The 27,594-nt window shown below is 40.5% G+C and overlaps 1 protein-coding gene across 2 annotated transcripts in view; it reads right to left on the bottom strand.

Moving 5' to 3' along the window:
• Window positions 1-87: 87 nt before the first annotated feature.
• The window catches only part of ece2a (endothelin converting enzyme 2a), a 75,481-nt gene continuing 47,974 nt past the window's right edge, over window positions 88-27,594 (bottom strand). For both annotated transcript variants that reach the window (XM_062987963.1, XM_062987962.1), the window contains exon 3: window positions 88-409. In XM_062987963.1, the coding sequence (XP_062844033.1) occupies window positions 122-409 (288 nt within the window). In that variant the 3' untranslated portion in view covers window positions 88-121. The remainder of the gene's footprint in view (window positions 410-27,594) is intronic.

The raw sequence follows: 27,594 nt of genomic DNA on the forward strand, positions 1-27,594 counted from the left end.
CATCTTCATGAACAGCAGGACTGAAGGTTTCCCAGCAATTTTCCATAAAAAAAGAATAAAATAATGTAAGACTCACACCAGCATTAGAAATATTTTATGCTTCTTTAAACAACAGCAGTCTTTACAGGTTAATATTATTAATAAAGTCCTCATTTTCGACTTCCTGAAATGTAACAGCAGTGGGTTCGGGATCTGCTTGTAAGTGCACTTTCCTTTCCAGTGCTGTGTCCTCTGGACTAAGTTTTTCCCCTTTGGTAAGAACGTAGAAGTAATAATGGAAGCCGTCTCCGTAGTGGTAGTGGTTGATGGACCAGTCGTATTCTGTGCAAGCGTACAGTCTCTTGCGGAAATGTGGCTGCGCAAAGGTCAACGACACAAAACGACCTCCGGGCTTCAGGACACGACTGATCTGTAAATAAACATAAGATAAAAAGATGTAACATTTAATTATCTGTAGTTACTTATTGATGTTTGTTTGTTTATTAGGATTTTAACGTCATGTTTTACACTTTGGTTACATTTATGACAGGAACTGTAGTTACTCATTACACAAGGTCCATCAGTTCACAAGATTATATCAAACACAGTCATGGACAATTTTGTATCTCCAATTCACCTCACTTGCATGTCTTTGGACTGTGGGAGGAAACCGTAGCACCCAGAGGAAACCCACGCGGACACGGGGAGAACATGCAAACTCCACACAGAAAGAACCCGGACTGCCCCATCTGGGGATCGAACCCAGGACCTTCATGCTGTGAGGCGACAGTGCTACCCACTTAGCCACCATGCTGCCCGTAGTAACTTTTTGAAGAGGGTCTGAGGCTTGAACCTGGAATACTGGGTGCAAGGTCTCTCAGCGACTCGCTAGAGTTGCTGGTTGACTAACTGGATGGCTCATGCTGTTCTTCAATGGTCAGGACCCCCACAGAGCAGGTATTATTTGGGTGGTGGATCACTCAGCACTGCAGTGACACTGACATGGTGGTGGTGTGTTAGTGTGTGTTGTGCTGGTATGAGTGGATCAGACACAGCAGCGCTGCTGTAGTTTTAAACCCCATGTCCACTCACTGTCCACTCTATTAGACACTCCTACCTAGTTGGTCCACCTTGTAGATGTAAAGTCAGAGACGATCGCTCATCTATTGCTGCTGTTCAAGTTGGGCATATTCTAGACCTTCATCAGTGGTCACAGGACGCTGCCCACAGTGCGCTGTTGGCTGGATATATATTTGTTTGGTGGACTATTCTCAGTCCAGCAGTGACAGTGATGAAACTCCAGCAGTGCTGCTGTGTCTGATCCACTCATACCAGCACAACACACACTAAATCACCACCACCATGCTGGTGGCCATTGCTATGGCCAGTCATCTAGCCATCACTAATCTGACCTTGTCAAAGTCACTCAGATTCATACTGTTGCTCACTTTTGTGTTTCCAACACATCAATTTCAAAAACCGACTGTTCACTTGCTGCCCCCTTGACAGGTGCCAATGTTATGAGTTTGTTTCCTCCTATTAGTGGTTTTAATGTTGGGGCACATAGGCATATGCTATTATAAATTAGATGCAGATAACCGAAAACACAAAGCTAAAGAAGCAAACATAAGAAACAATACATGTCCCCCGATGAATTGTATAAGTTATTTTTTTTGTCAAACCATTTCCTTGACTGTACAGTATGTAGGCCAAATGGTGATTGCTCTGGGAGTCTCTGCTGTAAAATCAACAGGCCTGCTATTAAAAAGACTGTCAGGAAAAAAAAAGCCCCACAAGCCATGGTGTAATTAACAATCAGGAACGTTGCTGTGCTGTGATTAATGATTTTTAAGAGATATAATGGACCAAAAATATCATCCTCAAGGTTGATGTATTCACAACTCACAAATACAAAACACACCCACCTCAAACGTTTCTATTATTTAAAAGTGTAAAAGCATTCAATACGGAGTTTAAGATCCTGAAATAAAGCATATTACACAATGATAATGCATTTTGTAGAAGAATGTAAAAGAAATTCATCCAACACCCTTATCACACCTGTGAAAAATGTAATTGGTTTGCCAGTAAATCAAAATTAATTGGTAAGCCAATGTAGCTATAACACAGTCATGCTTGATTTCAGCCTTCCTGTAAAACATAAACCTAACTTCACCCACAGGAAATATTACAATAGTACAATGAAATTTAGGCTACCACTGTCCCAAAAGTCTGGGATCCATCTTTTCAAGTAATGATGGGTCGTGGTTTACCACTTTGTGCCAAACTTCAAGAGAGACTGCAAGTAATTTATTCTTTCACTGTCTACTGTTCATAATATTGTGAAATAATTCAGGGAATCTGGAGAGATCTCAGTCTGTGCAGGGAAAAGCTGTATACCACTGTTGAATGGAAACCTCTACTATTGTCAAGAAGGCAAAGGGCACAAATGCAAGCCTGCGGCTCTCCTCAGCTGCTTCAACTACCCCACACGTGTGTCCTTTTTGCCATGCCTGTAAATCACCCATCACTCATGCAGACACTTCATGACTAGATTGGAAGAATTAAAGGAAAAATGCACCCTGAAAGATAAAAAGTTTCTGTTTTAACTTTTGTTGAATAACGCTGGCAAAAGCCATTTGATTGAATAACGCTAACGCTTTTGTTGAATAAGAAAGAAAATCTGTTTTAAACATGTTATAAGTTATACCAACCAGGCATAACATTATGACTTCATGAAGGTGAAGTGAATAACACTGATTATCTCTTCATCACGGCACCTGTTAGTAGGTGGGATATATTAGGCAGCAAGTGAACTTTTTATTTAAGCGAGTTTGACAGGGGCCAAGTTGTGATGGCTAGACGACTGGGTCAGAGCATCCCCAAAACTGCAGCTCTTGTGGGGTGTTCCTGGTCTGCAGTGGTCAGTATCTATCAAAAGTGGTCCAAGGAAGGAACAGTGGTAAACCGGTGACAGGGTCATGGGCGGCCAAGGCTCATTGATGCACGATCCAACAGACGAGCTACTGTAGCTCAAATTGCTAAAGAAGTTAATGCTGGTTCTGATAGAAAGGTGTCAGAATACACAGTGCATCACAGTTGCAGGGCGGTTTTGGCAGCAAAAGGGGGACTAACACAATATTAGGAAGGTGGTCATAATGTAATGCCTCATCTGTGTATATTTCTGCAGAGTAACAGATAGTATACATGTACCACAGGGATGCAACCAGTAGGTTTGATCCTTGCTAGCTGGTTAGAGCCTTTGTGGATCTGGTAGTTTTTTGGCAGTTTCCAAGGTACTGGCCACTAGATTGACTATATTAAGTGATCCCTAGTTATGAAGGTAAATGAACGAGTGAATGTGATGCCCCATCAATGGTTTCCGAAGACAAATGAATACATAAAAAAATCAATGAATTTTTAGCAGGGCCTGTAAGATAGCTGTTAAGTAAATCAAAATTCACAAAAGTAACGGGTAATAACATTAAATTTGTTTTTTAAGTATAATAAACCAGGATAAAAACAGGAGTTAAATACAGGGTTAATCCTTCCATAGTAAAACACTATTGTAATAGTTTACTAACTTGCCCAAATTACTTACTTAAACCACAAAAATAGACCCACACATACATGGTTTAAACTATAGGGGGGTTGGGGGATACAAATTAACTAATTAATGCTTGGACCCACTAAAAGAGGTGGTGGTGTGTGTGTGTGTGTGTGTGTGTGTGTGTGTGGGGGGGGGGGGGGGGGGGGGGGGGGGGGGGTTAGTTAGCTAAACTGTAACTTTAGACAAAACTTAGAAACTAGCTGATGTTAGCATTAGAATATAATTAAGTGTATTAAACAAGCTAAACAGCTACTTACTTACTTAGGTTTACCCCACCCTCCAAATCGCACTCTGCACTAATAGTCTTTTAAACATTTGCATTCTACACTAACAATGCATTAGGAAAGTAATTTTACTCTCAAATTTGTCCTACAGAGAAAAAAGAAGGTATGCAACAATACTTTTTTATTAACATTACATTAGTGCAATCTGTCCATTTTATCAGCTCCACTTACCATATAGAAGCATTTTGTAGTTCTACAGTTACTGACTGTAGTCCATCTGTTTCTCTACATACCTTTTAGCCTGTTTTCACCCTGTTCTTCAATGGTCAGGACCACCACAGGACCACCACAAAGCAGGTATTATTTAGGTGGTGGATCATTCTCAGCACTGCAATGACACTGACATGGTGGTGGTGTGTTAGTGTGTGTTGTGCTGGTATGAGTGGATCAGACACAGCAGCGCTGCTGGAGTTTTTAAATACCATGTCCACTCTATTAGACACTCCTACCTAGTTGGTCCACCTTGTAGATGTAAAGTCAGAGACGATCGCTCATCTATTGCTGCTGTTTGAGTTGGTCATCTTCTAGATCTTCATCAGTGGTCACAGGACGCTGCCCACGGGGTGCTGTTGGCTGGATGTTTTTGGTTGGTGGACTATTCTCAGTCCAGCAGTGACAGTGAGGTGTTTAAAAACTCTATCAGCATTGCTGTGTCTGATCCACTCATACCAGCACAACACACACTAACACACCACCACCATGTAAGTGTCACTGCAGTGCTCAGAATGATCCACCACCCAAATAATACCTGCTCTGTAGTGGTCCTAGGGGGTCCTGACCATTAAAGAACAGCATGAAAAAGGACTAACAAAGCATGCAGAGAAACAGATGGACTACAGTCAGTAATTGTAGAACTACAAAGTGCTTCTATATGGTAAGTGGAGCTTACACAGTGAGTGTAGAAACATGGCTCATGGCTTTACAATTGTGGTGTAGAGAAACACCAATGGCCTGTTCTAACCCCTGACTTTAAACCCATTTAACACCACTGGATTGAATAAAAGGCCGAAGATGAATGAATAAATTACAGTGATTAATAAAATAGCCGTTTTTAACACATTTTAAAGTCAACCATGTACGCTCAACAAACAACAAGAAGAAAAAAGAACTCCATGAAGCGGTGATGGATGCATTTAGTCCCAGCAAGCATGGAAATACAGACCAACACAAAACTTTGTAGGCGCTCACAAACTTTCCACTTGTTATTTATTAACCCCAACTGTAATACACTCACATTTACACTAATAATGCTTTAGGGAAGTGATTTTATTCTCAATCCTGTAATTACGGATGAATGAGGGAGCACAGAACAGCCCTTGACTTTTACCAGCCATTATTTTCATCAATGTAACATTAGCTTCACTCCTGAGTGCCAATTAATCACCGAGGCTCACTGAAATGTAGAATTTCCAGTTGCTTTACTGAGGCCTTGGCAGAGTCATCTGTAACATACAGTATATGGCCCAAAAAGTGTGGAAGCTTCTCCTGATTACTGAGTTTAGTTGTTTAGCCACATCCATAGCTAATAATTGGATAAATTGTATATATGCTATAGACTTTGTGATCACTTTTTATTGCAGACGGCATATACATCTGCATTTCAGGCCTGCAACACATTCCAAACAGTTGGGACTGGGGCAGTTTAGAGCTAGTAACTCCACATAGAAAGGACTCGGACTGCCCCACCTGGGGATCAAACCCAGGACCTTCTTGCTGTGAGGTGACAGTGCTACCCACTTAGCCACCGTGCCGTAAATAATCATACTTGTGTATCTCAGAGACTCCTTAAGCGGCCCTGTCAAAGACCAAATTCCTTCAAACATCTGTGGGTGACTAAAAGTTGGAAGGTCAGAGATGCCATGCAGTCTAACGGAGCTTAAGACAATCTGCCATGAATAATGGGATAAACTGCCAGGTACAATAAATCCAGGTATGCATTGCTTGTAGAGACGTAACCAAGAAAACATGCAGCTGTCTAAATAGACTAAATAAAATGTTGAAATATTTGAATGAATTAATCATTCAAGTGTTTTCATATCATTATGGTTGAACCACTGACAGCAAAACAGCTACAGAGCATGAAACGAGATGCACACTCATGCCCACACACATGCACAGAGGGTCTGCAGGAGTCATCTTTATTAATAAAATAATCCTTTACATAATGACCACCCACATTAACACATGCTTTGCATGAATAAATATACAATCACACACTTGCTGCCAGCACTGGTGTGCGTATGATATGTGAAAGTGAACGTTTGGATGGTTTTGTGTGCTCTGCGTTTTGGGTATGAAAACACTGATGAATGAATAATTAATTGTTTCATTTAGATTTATTGTTTATTCAAATGTTGTTTCAGCTTTTTTTTGTTTTCAGTTCTTCTAAGTCCTTCAGAGTATTTATATAAAACTAGGGCTGCTGCAATTGGTCGACCTAGTCGATGACAATATTTTAAGTCGATGCATCGTTTTTAAAACTATGTTTATAAATGATCCTTTTTAATTTCTACAGTGTTTCCATTCATATGATTCCCTCAGCACTACTTGCTGCGTGCATGACCTAAGTCATATTTGGTCCAGTCATTGGTTGGCGGCATTAAGCGCAGTTTTAAAAAATGCCATCTGCAGCGGTCAGAGGCCGATTGTAGAGAGCTTTCAAATAAAAGCTAAAAGTTTTCCAAGACCCAAATCAACAGAAGTTTGGGAATACTTACAACTGGCACAAAACAAAAATGTGGTTTGTACACTGTGCAAAGCTTTGATGGTACCACAGCAGCACTAGCGCCATGTTGTACTTCTATATTGTTTCATTAAGCTTCTTAATCGCAAGATCTTGGAATACCGTATTCCTTAGCGAGTTCAGTTAGACCGCCGCGCACTTTGCTGCATTGGGCTCGTGATGTTTGAGGTTGCTGCGGCACTCAAAGCGCAAAAAGCTTCTCATGTGAACGCGCCCTAACACTTACCACTTTGTTTCCATCACTTAGAATGTGAAGTAAGTTTTGAGTGAATGTGTAGGTTAGAATCTGGGCTCATTCTGTCGTTACTGTATGTTGGACTTAATAACACTTGCCCACCTCTAACTATTTTATTTCTGCTATAAGTTTAAGCACATTGCTTTGTGTACGGAATGCCATAAACACATGTTGCACTTTGTTTAATATGGAGCAATTTGATAATATGGACATAAACCCTGTTTACATTTAGTTTTGTGGCATATTATTATGCCATACAGGTTGTTGTTAAAATAAAAGAAGCTTAAATGAGATTCTGAATTAAATTTTTTGGAGGGAAATTAATCATTTAGATTAATCGACTAATCAATAAAATAGTCTATAGATTAATCGACAGAAAAATAGTCGTTAGTGGCAACTCCTTTATTTTAAATAATCATCTATTTACACTATGCACTTCATTATACTGCTAAGGTATTTAAACAGACGGATGTGCAAGTTTCTTGGCAGGCCATTATTCAGCATATTAGGTTCTGTGTTTGATGTATAAAACTGTCATACAGCATCAAACTTGATCAAACACATTTACATTTACAGACTTTCATTTACAAATAATTTGCATAAGACACCCTACTTCAGTCCCACTTACACATAATTCACCTTAGATCATGCAGGTGTAGCAAAAAACAAGTGTAGACAATTTAAAGTAAAAGTAAACTTGTTAATTCTTAAATATTTAACTGACAAAAATACAAAAAAAAGACCAACTTGATTGTACTTTATAAAGATAAACAGTTTTGAACTGGAGGCCTCTAACACGCTCAGAAATGTCAGGACATCAGTAATAAATAAGAATAAAAGGTTATAGAATATTCAAGTTATGCTTTTTGAAACATTCCACGATAGGTGGTAACAGGTGAACTGGTAGCAGGTAAGGGTATCAAGAGTATAAAAGGATGATCTACCAAAAATGAGTCGTGATTTACCACTTAGTGGCCTTGCTTTACATTTTCAGCATTTAGCAGAAAATGTAGCGATTTACAGAAGTGCTTCCACAACAAGGTGGAAATGCAGGGGATTGAATCCTGGACCACATACATGCAAAGAATGCACTCTATCATGGAGCTACATGCCCTTTACAACACAACATAAAAAATTACGCTAGGATGATAAGTATGTTGTTGGAAACCTGTTGTCAGTTCACAGACCACCACTGCATTAAGAAATGCATCTTAAAACTCTATTGCACATCAGGCCGCTCAGGTGGCGCAGTGGTAAAAACACACGCTGGAACCAGAGCTGGATCTCGAATACATCGTATCGAACCTCAGCTGTGCCTGCTGTCTAAGGCTGAGCGGCCACATGAACAACGATTGGCTGATTGATGGCGCCTGCACAGAGATGAGAAAAGAGTGCTCTCAGGGTGTGTCTCCCCATACACAACGCTGGGCTGCACTGCACTCGTCAAAGTGTAGGTGATAAAATGCATACGACATGCTGCCCACGTGTTGGAGGGGGCGTGGGTTAGCTTGGTTCTCCTCAATCAGAGCAGGGATCGGCATTGGTGGAGAGGAAGCATGACGCAATCAGGCAATTGGACGCGCTAAAAAGGGAGAAAAAGATTTTTCTGGGCCTGAGCTCATCTCAGATGGACTGAAAGACAGTGGACATGTGTGCTGTGCTCAGACGGGTCCAGGTTTAAGCTTGTTCCCAGTAAAACCATGCTTCCAGACTTCTCCAGAGATCTTAAGAGTTTTATTTTATTTAAAACGTACTATATTGCAACTCCTTAATTTAAAAAATTTTCATCTACCTATACTATGCACTTTATTATACTGCTAAGGTATTTAAATAGACAGAGCATGTGTGAGATCCCTGGCAGGCTGATGTTGTAATACACTGGTATTGTAAACAGGGGAAAATGGGTCACTGTGCGTGTAAATCCCAGGTGAGATAAGTAGTGGTCAGACACCTAGTTGCCAGAGGCTCTGGGTATGTGGGTCAATGAGTGTGTGTGAGAGAAATTATACCGTGCAGTTAGGAAGATCCATTATCGGAAAGCCATTATTCTAGATACTCCTGTTGAAGTTAAGCTAACAAGTTGTTTGTTTGTTTATTTGTTTATTGGTTTAATGCCATGTCAACACACTGGTTCACATCTATGGCAGGATCATTGAAAAGTTAATTTTTCTTTTTTTAATTAATGAAGGATCAGATATGGTCTTTGTTGTTCAGTTTTTGTTCTGTCTGTCTTCATACGTGTGCTTTTAGTTATATTCATTAAAAAGTACTGTTCCAGCTTTAATTTTGTTGTCATGGTTTGGGAAAGCCATTCCGCCACATCGGTGCCATTTCCATCCCCAGGACATTATACGTAGAAATGTATATGAAAATTAACTTTTTACCATTTTTAATTGAGCAAAGTGTTTAATTGAGCAGGGATTTTGCATATTTCTCCCTCTCCAGTGCATATCATTCATATAATCTGGAAGAATTTCAGTGAGTAATAGGCAAGGGCTCAAGCCTAAGCTGAACACCCGTGATTTCCGATCCCTCCGACGGCACTGCATCAAGAACCGCCACTCATCAGTAGCTGATGTATAGGGTTATTATGATGCCATAGGGTTATTTTGTCAAACCTTTGTCAAGCACTACAATATGGAGTTACATTCACAAATAATACTTAAAACTTTACTGTGCAAAAAAAGAAGCCTTATGTTAACCATGTTCAGAAGCGGCATTAAGTTTTCTAGGCTTGGAGGCATCCGAGATGGACCTTGTCAAAGGTAGTTTACACTTCTGTGATGGCAGCATTAATGCAGATATTAAGTACATTGAGATCAACATGTGCTGCCTTCAAGACGTCATCTTTTCCAGGATTGTCAATGCATTTTCCAACAAGACAATGCAAAACCGCATGCTGCACACATTACAAAGGCATGGCTGCGGAATAAGAGGGTACGGGTACTGGACTGGCCTGCCTGCAGTCCTGACCTGTCCCAAATAGAGAATTTTGAAAGGAAAAATGTGACAACGATGACCCCGTACTGTTGCACATCTTAAGACGTGTTTGCAGGAAGAACGGGACAAAATAAAAGCTGAAACACTAAATCGCTTGGTATCTTCGGTGCCAAAACGTCTTTTAAGTGTGGTGAAAAGGAATGGCAACATTACAAAGTGGTAAATGCTTTACCGTCCCAACTTTTTTTTGGGATGTGTTGCAGGCCTGAAATGGGAGGAATGGATGTTTATTAATAAATGAAATGAAGTTGAGCAGACAAAACATGAAATATCTCAGGTTCATCCTGTCTGCAATCAAATAAAAGTCAAAGTAAATGTAAGAAACTCTGTGTTTCTTTATTATTTGCATTTTCCATGCTGTCCCAACTTTTTCTGATTTGGGGTTGTAGTTATGTGCAATAATCTAACATACTATTTGGTATACACCAAAAATAAAAAGCATTTACACTAGATGACAAAGTATCAGGCTACCATTCAGATGAGTTTCACTGTACCCCTGTGTACAAACCAAGGTCCAAATACAGTATATATAGTCTGAGTCTGTTATTGAAGAGGTCCAGTGGCCTTAACACTCTGACTCCGACCTTAACCCCAATGAACAGCTTTGGGATCAATAGGAATGTTGACTGCCCTCTTGTCCAACATCAATGCCTGACCTCGCTAATGCTCTTTGGACTAAATGGGCACATGTTTCAACAGACCCAGCAATTTATTTTGTGAAAAACCAGATGTTCATGTACTTTTAGTTATATAGTGCAGCTGCAGGCAACACTGCTGTATGTAGTGCAGTCATTTATTATGGGGACAGATAAAAGGGTTTTTAAAGGGTAATATGGGTGAAGGATTGGAGTCTTCCTTAAATAAATAAATGTAAGTTTTACAATGTGCAGGTACTGGATTAGTAATCAGAAGGTTGCTGATTTAAGCCCAACCACCACCCAGAGGCCACTGTTGGCCCCCTGAGCAAGGCCCGTAACCCTCAGTTGCTTAAATTGTATCAGGTCACTTGTGTAAGTCGCTTTATTTCACTCCCCCCTCCACCCACCACGGGGTGCATCTGGAGGGCTACTGGGACTTCCCCGTTCCAAAACGGGATGGTATTTCCCAACCCCACAGCAAGTTCCAATCCTGTTTACCCTGCTGTCACACACAAATATATGATGGAATTACAAGTAGGAAAATTCCTGGCCACAGAATGTTTCTATATAGAGGTAATGAGTGTGAGAAGGGCAAAGGAACAGACTGAGTTTAAAGGAACACTACTACATAGATATATAAGTATGTGGACACCACTCCTAAAGATAAAATGTATTTGTATAGTGCTTTTTACAATATACAGTAGGCAGGGTGGATTATTCTCCTGGCCATCCAAAGAGAATGAAGGTCCCTGCTGAGTCTGGTTCCTCTCAAAGGTTTCTTCCTGTATTTCTGAGGAAGTTTTTCCTTGCCACTGTCTGGCTTGCTCAACAGGGGTTTTTGGTCTGTTGGTCCTGGATGCTGTAAAGTTGCTGACAGAATGTCCATTGTAAACAGCGCTATACAAATACATTTGACTTGACTTGACAACATAGCAGCTTTACAGAATCCAGGACCAACAGACCAAAAACCTCTGTTGAGCAAGCCAAGGGTAAGAGTGGCAAGGAAAAACTCCCCTAGAACTACAGGAAGAAACCTTGAAAGGAACGAGACTCAGCAGGGACCCATCCAACTTGGGTGGTCTAGATAATTATTTGAATGAATAAGATTTACACACATCATACATACACAAAATTAATTTAATCTAAAAGTTGTAATTAGCAAAAATACATGATTTGCTTTAAACTGACTGTGGCCCTGCACACAAAGTTGGAAAGTCCACAAAGACGTGGTTTGACGTTTGATCAGGAACAGTGGCCTACCCTAATCCCTGAACTTAATCCTATTGAACTTCTTTGGGAATGTGTACACTCCAAATAGTCAGGTTCCCTTGTATTGTTGGTGAAGTAGCTTAGCTGTTGCGGTCAGGGTGCTGGTTTGTTGTTTGTGTATTAGGATTTTAACATCAACTCATCAGGTTATATCGAACACAATCTTGGACAATTTAGTATTTCCTATTTAGTCTTTGGACTGTGGGAGGAAACCGGAGCACCCGGAGAAAACCCAGGCGGACTTAGCTTCGTTCTCCTCGATCAGAGCAAGGATCGGCATTGGTGAAGAGGAAGAATGACGCAATCGAGCAATTGGATGCGATTAAAGGGAGAAAAAGGGGAGAAAATGCATAAACAAAATTAAAAAAAAAAGAAAAGACCCAGTTTTGACCATGAAAAATCAATGTGTAACAAATTAATGCACAAACTCAGGAATTTGTGCCAGTCATCTCAAGCTCATCTTGTCGGATTAAGACTGCGCTCATCTCATTATCTCTCTTCTACATTGTTCCCGAGCACATGAGCAACTTTGCTCGATTTCTCTCTCCATTACTCAACGAGGAAGAAGAGAGGATGACTCATGCTGCTCCCTCAAGCATGCACTGTGATCCGGTATCCATGGAAACCTGCTGCCATGGAAACCCATCTCTCTGCCTCTCTAGAACACTGAAAGCTGCTGCAGAGGAAGTCTGATCATCACCTGCAAAAACCCACGTACAGTCGATTTCTAATATCATTTTCTTAGAATCCTTACTAGAACATCTAGAATAATCTATACTCTTCACAATAGAGTATGTCTATCCTTAAATATTTTCTAGATTTGTATATATACTGACGCCCTATGCTTGCTTATTAGTGGTTTTAAACCTTGTATACTGTATAAAAGCACTATACAAATTTGACATTTAATTAATAATAATCTAGGCTTTTTTCCACATGTGATTTAATCTAAACCTTCTTCATTTGATAGAATCAAAACCAAATCTCCTAAAAATGTGACTTTTCATGTATTTACATCTATACTGGACTAATCTCCACATGTGATTATAACAATACTGAAACTGTGTTAATCTATACTTAAATTCTTCATGAATAATTACATTCATGCAAAACCCTTCTCCCTTCTGATTAAATTATTACTACATGGTTTTTGTTGGTCAATTAACCTGTATTAATTCTGGGTTTAAAACTTACTTGCTCATTCTGTTCAGCTGATTAAACTTAGACCATTTTCACAGGTAGTTAAATGTATAATGTACTAGATAGATGGATGGATGGATGGATGGATGGACGGACGGACGAATGGACGGATAGATAGATAGATAGATAGATAGATAGATAGATAGATAGATAGATACAGTGTATCACAAAAGTGAGTACACCCCTCACATTTCTGCAGATATTTAAGTATATCTTTTCATGGGACAACACTGACAAAATGACACTTTGACACAATGAAAAGTAGTCTGTGTGCAGCTTATATAACAGTGTAAATTTATTCTTCCCTCAAAATAACTCAATATACAGCCATTAATGTCTAAACCACCGGCAACAAAAGTGAGTACACCCCTAAGAGACTACACCCCTAAATGTCCAAATTGAGCACTGCTTGTCATTTTCTCTCCAAAATGTCATGTGACTCGTTAGTGTTACTAGGTCTCAGGTGTGCATAGGGAGCAGGTGTGTTCAATTTAGTAGTACAGCTCTCACACTCTCTCATACTGGTCACTGAAAGTTCCAACATGGCACCTCATGGCAAAGAACTCTCTGAGGATCTTAAAAGACGAATTGTTGCGCCAAGGCTACAAGAAGATTGCCAACACCCTGAAACTGAGCTGCAGCACAGTGGCCAAGATCATCCAGCGTTTTAAAAGAGCAGGGCCCACTCAGAACAGACCTCGCGTTGGTCGTCCAAAGAAGCTGAGTGCACGTGGAGTGCTGTCAGCATTGCTGCAGAGATTGAAAAGGTGGGGGGTCAGCCTGTCAGTGCTCAGACCATACGCCGCACACTACATCAAATTGGTCTGCATGGCTGTCACCCCAGAAGGAAGGCTATTCTGAAGTCTCTACACAAGAAAGCCCGCAAACAGTTTGCTGAAGACATGTCAACAAAGGACATGGATTACTGGAACCATGTCCTATGGTCTGATGAGACCAAGATAAATTTTTTTGGTTCAGATGGTCTCAAGCATGTGTGGCGGCTATCAGGTGAGGAGTACAAAGATAAGTGTGTCATGCCTACAGTCAAGCATGGTGGTGGGAATGCCATGGTCTGGGGCTGCATGAGTGCAGCAGGTGTTGGGGAGTTACATTTCATTGAGGGACACATGAACTCCAATATGTACTGTGAAATACTGAAGCAGAGCATGATCCCCTCCCTCCGGAAACTGGGTCGCAGGGCAGTGTTCCAGCATGATAATGACCCCAAACACACCTCTAAGACGACCACTGCTTTATTGAAGAGGCTGAGGGTAAAGGTGATGGACTGGCCAAGCATGTCTCCAGACCTAAACCAAATAGAACATCTTTGGGGCATCCTCAAGCGGAAGGTGGAGGAGCGCAAAGTCTCGAATATCCGCCAGCTCCGTGATGTCGTCATGGAGGAGTGGAAAAGCATTCCAGTGGCAACCTGTGAAGCTCTGGTAAACTCCATGCCCAGGAGAGTTAAGGCAGTTCTGGGAAATAATGGTGGCCACACAAAATATTGACACTTCAGGAACTTTCACTAAGGGGTGTACTCACTTTTGTTGCTGGTGGTTTAGACATTAATGGCTGTATATTGAGTTATTTTGAGGGAAGAATAAATTTACACTGTTATATAAGCTGCACACAGACTACTTTTCATTGTGTCAAAGTGTCATTTCGTCAGTGTTGTCCCATGAAAAGATATACTTAAATATCTGCAGAAATGTGAGGGGTGTACTCACTTTTGTGATACACTGTAGATAGATAGATAGATCTAGTACATTAAAGATTTAATCACTTGTAAAAATGGTCTAAATTTAATCTACTGTTGGTCATTCTGGGTTTAGTACATGCTTTTAAATTCTATTCAGCTGATTAAGCATGAAACTTAAATCCACACAGATCAGGCATAACATTAAAATCACCTCCTTGTTTCTACACTCACTGTCCATTTTATCAGCTCCACTTACCATATAGAAGCACTTACTGACTGCTTTAACCCTGTTCGTCAATGGTCAGGACCCCACAGGACCACCACAGAGCAGGTATTATTTGGGAGGTGGATCATTCTCAGCACTGCAGTGGTATGAGTGGATCAGACACAGCAGCTCTGCTGGAGTTTTTTAAGTACCGTGTCCACTCACTGTCCACTCTATTAGACACTCCTACCTAGTTGGTCCACCTTGTAGATGTAAAGTCAGAGACGATCGCTCATCTATTGCTGCTGTTTGAGTTGGTCATCTTCTAGACCTTCATCAGTGGTCACAGGACGCTGCCCACGAGGCGCTGTTGGCTGGATATTTTTGGTTGGTGGACTTTTCTCAGTCCAGTAGTGACAGCGAGTTGTAAAAAAACTCCAGCAGCGCTGCTGTGTCTGATCCACTCATACCAGCACAACACACACTAACACACCACCACCATGTCAGTGTCACTGCAGTGCTGAGAATGATCCACCACCTAAATAATACCTGCTGTGTGTGTGGGTCCTGACCATTGAAGAACAACATGAAACTGGGCTAACAAAGCATGCAGAGAAACAGATGGACTACAGTCAGTAATTGTAGAACTACAAAGTGCTTCTATATGGTAAGTGGAGCTGATAAAATGGACAGTGAGTGTAGAAACGAGGAGGTGGTTTTAATGTTATGGCTGATCTGTGTATAAAACAGTACATTCCACAAATGATTATATCTGTACTTCTGTGTTACATCTATACTTTGCAGTTCTCTGCAGCTAATTACAGCTATACTAGACTCATTAGTTCCAAAACATAATACAAACAAATGGTAAAAGATGAATAAAATATTCTTAAAACAAAGGGTTCGAACTTCTAAGAGAACTGCAGACCATGTGTGTTCTATACCGTCCGTAATACCAAGGAGCAAACAGAAGAAAAACATCTCATTGAAATTCCGGTCAGCTCCGCCAGTGCTTGATACACTAACCATTATGTAACAGGCATATAATACAGATGGCTGTGTCCTTCCTGACTCTTTCTCTCATCACAGCTCACTGACTGACTTTATTACATACACTCATCCATTTCTGTCCTCGAGTGATTCGGTCTCACACACACAAACTCAATCTCACACTCTGTAAAACACACAAAGCTTTTAACACTCTTACACACACAAAACACTCCACTAGAAGTCCTTTATAAGTCTATTATTCACTGTCATTCTCTATAAAACAGATGTATAAATCTCAAAACTCTTCCTCGTACAAACCTGAATGTAGCATTTTAGCACACACGGACATTCGTGTGTATTTAGATTTATGTGGCTGTGGAATGAAACCACACATGCTAATCAATTTAGCATTTCTTGATAGTCCTGCTAAGCACATAAACAAACAGAAGCACAGTAAACTAGCATACTAACTCTTTGCTAGTCTAACTCTCCATTTCCTAGTCACCTAGGAGGTGAAAGTACAATACATTCCAATGCTGTTATTTGCAAACACGAATGGAAGTCAATTACTGACAATTACTGACTGTAGTCCATCTGTTTCTCGTCATGCTTTGTTAGCCTGCTTTCATTCTGTTCTTCAATGGTCAGGACTCCCCACCCCCACCCCAGGACCACCACACAGCAGGTATTATTTGAGTGGTGGATCATTCTCAGCACTGCAGTGACACTGACATGGTGGTGGTGTGTTAGTGTGTGTTGTGCTGGTATGAGTGGATCAGACACAGCAGCGCTGATGGAGTTTTTAAACACCTCACTGTCCCTGCTTGTCTGAGAACAGTCCACCAATCAAAAATATCCAGCCAACAGCACCCTGTGGGCAGCGTCCTGTGACCACTAATAAAGGTCTAAAAGATGACCAACTCAAACAGCAGCAATAGATGAGCGATCGTCTCTGACTTTACATCTACAAGGTGGACCAACTAGGTAGGAGTGTCTAATAGAGTGAACAGTGAGTGGACACAGTGTTTAAAAACTCCAGCAGCGCTGCTGTGTCTGATCCACTCATACCAGCACAACACACCACCACCATGTGGTAAGTTTGTTTACATTTACTTCTTCACCCTAGCGTTATATATTAGGGTTATTAACACATGTAGCTACGGTGCTAGCGTTAGTAGTTGATTCTCTGTCTTCATCGCCCCATGTTAGTAAAATAAATTTACAAATTAAAGTAATTTCTGCACCGTTGCTGTAGTGGTAACGTAATGTAACACCGGGCGTTATGTAAGAATTGTTATTCGGCCGTTTTATATTTTTCTGTTTACTTTAATGGCGCGCTGGAGAAAAGTTTAAATTAACATTACAGCCTGTCGCTACAGCCTGTAAATCATTTTATTTATTTCTTTGCACTTCATCGATGTAAAAATACATTTATCAGTAATTACCATAACTACATGTTACACCAGAATGAAGTCATTTCCAGTTATAACCATTTTAAGATTGAAGTCTAGTTTTTAAGTAGAAAATTAATTCTATATTTCAGGTAAAGAGTGTGAAACAGTGATAAAATAAAACTGTCACAGCAATTTAAATTTGAGGTCTAGTGTTTTTCGGATGAGACATCTGACAACACAGTGGTGATTATGCCACTATCATTGTAATTCTGACAAGCTTTATGTATCTCTTTTTAAGGGTCAAGCAAATTAGTGTGGAGGACTTTTTAAACAAGCTGGAATATGCAAAGAAAGAATTCCTGTTGTGCTGAACATCTGTATATGTATATACAACAAATAAAGGCATTCTATATTCCTTTACTTGACGTTTACAAGCTCTTCCTTTAATATTATGGGAGATTTAAAGTTTGACATTACAATAAAGCTACCAATTACTGAATACTGCCCTGAAGTGCATATTGTATTAAGAGAAGATTAGAGAAAATATTGAAAAATTCCGAGGAATTCTGTTCACACATAAACCCCTTTAAAATAAGCAGTAAATAAGTTTAGACTAATCGATTAATCAAAAAAAAAAAAAAAAATCGTTAGATTAATTGATAAGAAAATAATCGTTAGTTGCAGCCCTACTCAAATTACATTTTGCATGATATTTTCATTATAAGTAGCTTAGTGGTTTGGGTGCTGGACTAGTAATCAAAAAGTCGCTAGTTCAAGCCCCACATTTGCCAAGTTGCCCTTGTTGGGCCCTAACCCTCGCTTTGAATAAGTGTCTGTTAATGTAGTTATGCTTAAACTTTGCATGGTACTTTGGTTTCCTCCAACCTTCTAAAACATGCAGTTTGCATTAGCTGTTCCAAAATGTCCCTAAGTGATGAATTAAAGACATGCTGCACCCAGTGTTTCCAATTTAACCCAAAACAGGATGAATTGGCTAAATAGGTTAAACAGATCTGTTCTTACTGATCTGCCCATCTCTGTTTGATACACGCAGGTGGTAGAGGTCTGACCTGTACTGGAAGTCAGAGGTGTACAGGGTAAAGAGGAAAAGTGAGATTACAGTTCCATGTGGTGCTCCAATGGTTCTAACCAAACAATCAGACCTTCAGGTTCCCAGCTGCACGTACTGGAATCCAGATGGGTAGTTCAAGACCTAGACGATCATGGCCTTGTCTGCTTGAATTGTATTAAAGGCACTTGAGAAGTGGTGTTGTTCTGGTCCAAATTTGAGTGAGCCCTCTGCAGTAAGTAGATAACAGCATCATTCACACCTACCTGCTGTAGATAGGCAAACTGCAGGGGGTCCAGGAAAGGGCTGACCTGAGGTCTCAGATGTGACATCACTAGTCTTTCCAGGACCTTCATGATGTGGGGCCAAAGGTTTACAGTCATTTAGAGAAGAGGTACATGACTTCTTTGGAAATTGAATGGTGTCAATCAGCCCTTTCAATCAGCAATCCATCCATCTATCAATTCAGGCTGACTATCTTAACAATTTCACTAACCCAAATGCACTTTTCATTTACTTTTAAAGTTTTATTTTCCTTGGAAACTGCTTTGAAAGTCTGGTAACAGCTTATTAATTATGTGAATCAGTTGGTAGAGATGTCAATTAGGACAGATGGTACATACAACAATTTTTGTGTATAAGGACTAAAAGCTAGATACAACTTTCCTTAACGCCACATGTGTGACATGATGATTATTGGCAAAAGACAACTGTCAAGGGGTGGTAATTAATCAACAATCTTGTTGGTTTGGAAGAAGAAAAATGGGCAAGTGTAATAATTTGAGTGACTATGAAAAGGGCCAAACAGCGATGCCCAAATAACCAGGGTAAGAACAACTCCAAAACGGCAAGTGTGGTCTAAGAAAAGACAACAAAAAAACAAGCAACAGGGTCATGGGTACCAAAAACCTTAGACCAAATATGTCCCTTCATGGTAGTGGTATTCCCCTAATGCACTGTTCACTTTCAGTAGTATTTTGTGCCCTGCCACACTGCAAAATTGTTACGAATTAAATGGTTGGTCAGGTACAAGACAAATATAAAAGAAGTTAAGTTGATTTGGTGCCCTCCAAATTCCCAAAATTTAAATCGGTTCAACCATCAGCGGGACGTGCTAAACAAACAACAAACTTAAAACAGACGTAAAGCATCTGCTGCTAATGTCATGACACCTTGAGAGGTCTTGTAGAGTCCATGCCTTGACAGGTCCAAGCTGTTTTGGTGTCACAAGGGAGAAACACACAATATTAGGTAAGTGGTTTTAATGTAATGCCTGATTGTTGTAGGGCAGGGGTGTCAAACTCATTTTCACCGAGGGCCAGCATTATGGTGGCCCTCAAAGGGCTGATTGTAACGTATCCTGCTGTGATTGCAGTCTGTCTTTTAAGTCTTGGACAATTTGTCATTTTTCTTGGAGGCTAAATTCTGTGTTTGGTGTCAAAATGTCAAATTGATACTGTACAGGTGCTGGTCATAAAATTAGAATATCATGAAAAAGTTGATTTATTTCAGTAATTCCATTCAAAAAGTGAAACTTGTATATTATATTCATTCATTACACACAGACTGATATATTTCAAATGTTTATTTCTTTTAATGTTGATGATTATAACTGACAACTAATGAAAACCCCAAATTCAGTATCTCAGAAAATTAGAATATTGTGACAAGGTACAATATTGAAGACACCTGGTGCCACACTCCAATGAACACAAAACACCTGCAAAGGCCTTTAAATGGTCTCTCAGTCTAGTTCTGTAGGCTACACAATCATGGGGAAGACTGCTGACTTGACAGTTGTCCAAAAGACGGCCATTGACACCTTGCACAAGGAGGGCAAGACACAAAAGGTCATTGCTAAAGAGGCTGGCTGTTCACAGAGCTCTGTGTCCAAGCACATTAATAGAGAGGCGAAGGGAAGGAAAAGATGTGGTAGAAAAAAGTGTACAAGCAATAGGGATAACCGCACCCTGGAGAGGATTGTGAAACAAAACCCATTCAAAAATGTGGGGAAGATTCACAAAGAGTGGACTGCAGCTGGAGTCAGTGCTTCAAGAACCACCACGCACAGACGTATGCAAGACATGGGTTTCAGCTGTCACATTCCTTGTGTCAAGCCACTCTTGAACAAGAGACAGCGTCAGAAGCGTCTCGCCTGGGCTAAAGACAAAAAGGACTGCTGAGTGGTCCAAAGTTATGTTCTCTGATGAAAGTAAATTTTGCTTTACCTTTGGAAATCAAGGTCCCAGAGTCTGGAGGAAGAGAGGAGAGGCACAGAATCCACGTTGCTTGAGGTCCAGTGTAAAGTTTCCACAGTCAGTGATGGTTTGGAGTGCCATGTCATCTGCTGGTGTTGGTCCACTGTGTTTTCTGAGGTCCAAGGTCAATGCAGCCATCTACCAGGAAGTTCTAGAGCACTTCATGCTTCCTGCTGCTGACCAGCTTTATGGAGATGCAGATTTCATTTTCCAACAGGACTTGGCACCTGCACACAGTGCCAAAGCTACCAGTACCTGGTTTAAGGACCATGGTATCCCTGTTCTTAATTGGCCAGCAAACTCGCCTGACCTTAACCCCATAGAAAATCTATGGGGTATTGTGAAGAGGAAGATGCGATACGCCAGACCCAACAATTCAGAAGAGGCCTGGGCTCTAATAACACCTGAGCAGTGCCACAGACTGATGGACTCCATGCCACGCCGCATTGCTGCAGTAATCCAGGCAAAAGGAGCCCCAACTAAGTATTGAGTGCTGTACATGCTCATACTTTTCATGTTCATGCTTTTCAGTTGGCCAACATTTCTAAAAATCATTTTTTTGTATTGGTCTTAAGTAATATTCTGATTTTCTGAGATACTGAATTTGGGGTTTTCATTAGTTGTCAGTTATAATCATCAACATTAAAAGAAATAAACATTTGAAATATATCAGTCTGTGTGTAATGAATGAATATAATATACAAGTTTCACTTTTTGAATGGAATTACTGAAATAAATCAACTTTTTCATGATATTCTAATTTTATGACCAGCACCTGTATATTTCTAATGTATACAAAAAGTATCTAGAGAAACAGATGGACTACAGTCAGTAATTGTAGAACTACAAAGTGCTTCTATATGGTAAGTGGAGCTGATAAAATGAACAGTGAAGCTAGAAACAAGGAGGTGGTTTTAATGTTATGGCTGATCAGTGTATAAAGCTATTTTGAGATTTAAACCAATCAATTTTGTGCAGTCTCCATACTGGGGCTTTTTATTTAGTCCACAGTGTAAATACAAGTTCACTGAGCGTTAGACAAGCTACGTCATTCACGTCGGTGTCCTATTGCTTGGAGACGGATATAGCCACTGTGTCAACTGTGTCATCTGCTCATTTCAAGCGCGTGTGTGTGCTTGCAGAACCGAGAGACTCCCCGAGGTAAACACGCAGTGTTAAACGAGCCAGCAGTTATCCCATCCCACCGTGTGTTTGTTTACGGCCGAGGCGATCTGCAGCCCGATTGGTTCGAGGGGTGTATCATCGTCAAAACGCTACCCTTAATCATAGGACCACTGGCGTCATCAACCTGAAACTTAATGTTCTCCACAAGTCACACGTGAAGATTTAATAGCACACATTGCAAAATTACTGCTCCTGAGAGACACAAGCATGAGGGGACATTATGTCCAGGGAAGATAAAATCAATAACAGACACATGCGTATAAAAGTAATAAAAGATAAAGCACACAGACAGTGTAAATGAAAACACTACAAAATGCCATGGTCCAGAGAAGAAAATGAGAAAATATATATAGTTCATTATCTGATGATAAATGAGTTCAGATGGCAACAAATAAATACAGACAACAAATAACTACAAAACTGCCCTACTGTAAAAGTACTTCTGGTTTTGTGCTAATTTTTCCCCATTTCATTTATGAACCTTCTCCCTTTTTCTCCCAGTCTAGCTGCTGGGGACCTCGAGAAGGGTATATTTCGATAACACGCTCCCTCCGACACGAGTGCAGTCCACCGTCCCCTTCTTTTTGACTCATACTTTGATGGATTTGTGCATGAGGCCAGTCTCACGCATGGAGAGTCACACACTGATCTCCACGTTCCTCCACTTTTGTACAGGTGCCTCGCGCTACTATCCAGGGTCCTTACACAGCGCCGAAGACCCCACCCTATTATAAGTCTGGTCTTTTCCCACACAGCAGACTAGTGGCCAATTTTGTCTGCTGCGGGCACTGCCAACTATGCCTACTTGGAGAGTTCAGAATCCCAGCACTGGTGAACTAGTGGAATATGATTCGCAATGAAAAACTTTGTGTTAAATTAAAAACAAATGCAAACTAGAAGCATTGCTCCCACTGTATATATAAATTTAAGGGAGTCTTTCCTTGCCACTGTCGCCCTCGGCTTGCTCAGCAGGGGTTTTTGGTCTGTTGGTCCTGGAGTCTGTACAGTTGCTTTGAGACAATGTCCACTGTAAACCGCGCTAAACAAATAAAATTGACTTGAAATAAAAACATTACATGTAGACATGGTTCCAAATTAATACTGTGCACAACCAGAAGAACATAGTTTTATTTCCAGATACACTTTGTGACAAATGACAACGTATTTGAAATCGCTGAACTGGTAAAATCTGTCCATACTATACAAAAATCGAACAAAGCGTGGCAGTTGGGGCACCCAGGTGGCACAGCAGGATATTCTGCTCAATCAGAATTCAAATCTCAGCACCGCTTATTTTGAGATGTGTAATAAAGTAATAAGGCATAAACAATAAGCAATATGGCACATACACCGATCAGCCATGACATTAAAACCACCTCCTTGTTTCTACACTCACTGTCCATTTTATCAGCTCCACTTACCATATAGGAGCACTTTGTAGTTCTACAATTACTGACTGTAGTCCATCTGTTTGTCTACATGCTTTGATAGCCCCCTTTTATGCTGTTCTTCAATGGTCAGGACTCTCCCAGGACCACCACAGAGCAGGTATTATTTATGTGGTGGATGATTCTCAGCACTGCAGTGACACTGACATGGTGGTGGTGTGTTAGTGTGTGTTGTGCTGGTATGAGTGGATCAGACACAGCAGCGCTGCTGGAGTTTTTAAATACCGTGTCCACTCACTGTTCACTCTATTAGACACTCTTACCTAGTTGGTTCACCATGTAAAGTGTCACTGCAGTGCTGAGAATGACCCACCACCCAAATAATACCTGCTCTGTAGTGGTCCTGGGAGATTCCTGACCATTGAAGAACAGGGTGAAAAGGGGCTAACAAAGCATGCAGAGAGACAAATGGACTACAGTCAGTAATTGTAGAACTACAAAGTGCTCCTAGATGGTAAGAGGAGCTGATAAAATGGACAGTGAGTGTAGAAACAAGCAGGTGGTTTTAATGTTATGGCTGATTGGTTTATATATTTAGTTTACTGATTCTGATGTTGTACTCTGCACTTTTTGAACGCACTGCATACCCCCCTCAGCCCTTCCTCAGGACTTCAAAGGGTTTTTTCTCCCTCACAGGCTCGTTTATTCTTTATTTTTATTCGTCCATTGTTTTCCTTTTTTAAAACAAGCTTTAATCATCTATTCTTTTTCCTTGCTTACCCAGTGCCCGTCTTTCTCTTTTAAACAGTCTATTTCTCACTTAAATGATCTTTTTGCTGTTCGTCTCTTGTTGGCGATAATTAATGGAACCCCCAAGGCGACCAGAGTTTCCATAGCAACCCCCGCTTTGTGATCAATATTGGCTGAGCGTCGCTCTGGCAACAGCAAACCGGGCAGCCTCATGTTGTGTCTGTTTGATTTCAGCTGCAGATTGTGTGGTTCTAACACACACACACACACTTAAATTTACACAATTTACAATTTAAACAGTAAGAAAAAAGCAAAGATGGACAGATATGAACAGACAAAATGTCATGACCAATGTTTTGTTCTCTCGTCTGTCCTCTCACTTTGGTTCTTACAGCCTGGTAAAGCTAAGCTTTTGTACACAAAATTTGCATGTCAAACGAATTTTAACGGCTTCTGAGAAAATAAGCAATTTCCAGATGCCAACTTTAGGTGCAAATAACAAGGACAGTGCCTCGAATTTATACACACTAGGGTTGGGTGGTATGACCAAAAATTTGTATCATATTGTATATTTTTTAAGATATATTTTCTCGATATATCACGATATGTTTTATTTTTTGTATGACTGGGACTTTTTGTATGTCTGTGGCTGATTTTACCGTCATAAGTACATAACTATAAAACATTTCAATTTCACCATGTATATAGTGAAGGTTTTGAGTACTATAAGGTTTGCTTGGCCCCACAAAATGACATAATATATGATGGAATCAGTATGCGTGAAACAGGTGCAATACATACCATGTTTATTTATTATTTAAGTTATATACAATTACCGTTAGCTCTCCCTTTAACAAATAAAACAACATTTGCAGTCTCCCAGTCAGCACTGATGAAGTGCACAGTTATACAGTTATACTGAGGTACGACTCCACTGATTGTATAACTTGATCACAGGTCTGTTGTAGAAAAGTGGACGACTTTATATACCTACGCTTTCAGCTTGCCTCTGTGTTGTTGGTATAACGTTGGCATAGCAGTTAAACTGAAGTATGTTCGCCCCAGTAGTAACGTCACCTAACCGTTTGCTTTTTTGCAGCAACCGTGCTCCAACAAACCGTCCAGTATATAGTGTTTTAATCTGTGTCAAAAAAAAAAAAAAACGTCTTAAATGCAGACACAGCTCATTTCTTTTATTGTTTTTGTTTAATTTTTCCAACATATCAAGAACACCACTCTTATCTGTGAACACTGTTATGCTAACGCTACCTGGTTAACTAGTGAGCTGTACCTAATCTGCACAGCGCTTCATAGCGCTTTTAGCGGCGAACAATATTATATGATTTGCTGTTTTTTGAAGCCTACAGCTGTTGCATTAACTATGCTAAGGTATGGCGGTATATGAAAAATCCATACAGTATGGGGAATCTACGGAGCCCCTTAGGGGTCACTAAGGAAAAAAATATATATGAAGAGCGTAATCCGTACCCTCGGTTTAGTAATCCGTACCCTCGGTTTAGTAAACCGTACGCACGGATTGTCTGCGCTACAAGTTTTACTGTGCGCCCACACCCCGTTTTACGGTAATACAGTTGCGAAGCATTGAAGAGAATAAAGCATCTTTTTACAGCTGGGGTGATGGGATAGCAAACTTATTAAAAAGTCAAATCAAAATCTTATCAAATGCCACCCCACAATCATAAATAACACGAGTACTTAGCTTGTGATTTGAGAGTATTTTACCTTAGGAATTTAGAATAATAGGATTGCAAACCAACGTAAAGTGAAATGTACAGTATAAATGTCTGAGACTCATAAAGTCAGTAAGTAGAAGTAGGAGTATTCTTTAAGAGTCTGATGGGGTGATTTGATAATAATTTGATTTGCATTTTACTTTACGTTGGTTTGCAATCCTATTATTCTAAATTCCTAGGGTAAAATAGTCTCAAAATCACAAGATGAGTACTAGTGTTATTTATTGATTGATTTATTTATTGTTATTGATTTGACTTTTTAAGAAGTTTGCTATCCCATCACCCCAGATTACTACAGTAAAGATGTCTGAAATGTATTCCATTAATAAAAGAGTTAATGCTCTTAAAGAAAAAAGTGGAGTGCTTTGATAATAATTTGATTTGCTTATTTTAGACCTTTCAAATTGGTCTGTAACAATTCCACTTGTTTTAATGGAATTTTAAAATTTTACATTTGCATAATTTTACCATGGTATGTCTTTTGTTGCCTATATACAGTGTATCACAAAAGTGAGTACACCCCTCACATTTCTGCAGATATTTAAGTATATATTTTCATGGGACAACACTGACAAAATGACACTTTGACACAATGAAAAGTAGTCTGTGTGCAGCTTATATAACAGTGTAAATTTATTCTTCCCTCAAAATAACTCAATATACAGCCATTAATGTCTAAACCACCGGCAACAAAAGTGAGTACACCCCTAAGAGACTACACCCCTAAATGTCCAAATTGAGCACTGCTTGTCATTTTCCCTCCAAAATGTCATGTGATTTGTTAGTGTTACTAGGTCTCAGGTGTGCATAGGGAGCAGGTGTGTTTAATTTAGTAGTACAGCTCTCACACTCTCTCATACTGGTCACTGAAAGTTCCAACATGGCACCTCATGGCAAAGAACTCTCTGAGGATCTTAAAAGACGAATTGTTGCGCTACATGAAGATGGCCAAGGCTACAAGAAGATTGCCAACACCCTGAAACTGAGCTGCAGCACAGTGGCCAAGATCATTCAGCGTTTTAAAAGAGCAGGGTCCACTCAGAACAGACCTCGCGTTGGTCGTCCAAAGAAGCTGAGTGCACGTGCTCAGCGTCACATCCAACTGCTGTCTTTGAAAGATAGGTGCAGGAGTGCTGTCAGCATTGCTGCAGAGATTGAAAAGGTGGGGGGTCAGCCTGTCAGTGCTCAGACCATACGCCGCACACTACATCAAATTGGTCTGCATGGCTGTCACCCCAGAAGGAAGCCTCTTCTGAAGTCTCTACACAAGAAAGCCCGCAAACAGTTTGCTGAAGACATGTCAACAAAGGACATGGATTACTGGAACCATGTCCTATGGTCTGATGAGACCAAGATTAATTTGTTTGGTTCAGATGGTCTCAAGCATGTGTGGCGGCAATCAGTTGAGGAGTACAAAGATAAGTGTGTCATGCCTACAGTCAAGCATGGTGGTGGGAATGCCATGGTCTGGGGCTGCATGAGTGCAGCAGGTGTTGGGGAGTTACATTTCATTGAGGGACACATGAACTCCAATATGTACTGTGAAATACTGAAGCAGAGCATGATCCCCTCCCTCCGGAAACTGGGTCGCAGGGCAGTGTTCCAGCATGATAATGACCCCAAACACACCTCTAAGACGACCACTGCTTTATTGAAGAGGCTGAGGGTAAAGGTGATGGACTGGCCAAGCATGTCTCCAGACCTAAACCCAATAGAACATCTTTGGGGCATCCTCAAGCGGAAGGTGGAGGAGCGCAAAGTCTCGAATATCCGCCAGCTCCGTGATGTCGTCATGGAGGAGTGGAAAAGCATTCCAGTGGCAACCTGTGAAGCTCTGGTAAACTCCATGCCCAGGAGAGTTAAGGCAGTTCTGGGAAATAATGGTGGCCACACAAAATATTGACACTTCAGGAACTTTCACTAAGGGGTGTACTCACTTTTGTT

The sequence above is a fragment of the Trichomycterus rosablanca genome, chromosome 25 (genome assembly GCF_030014385.1).
Source record: "Trichomycterus rosablanca isolate fTriRos1 chromosome 25, fTriRos1.hap1, whole genome shotgun sequence".
NCBI lineage: Eukaryota > Metazoa > Chordata > Actinopteri > Siluriformes > Trichomycteridae > Trichomycterus > Trichomycterus rosablanca.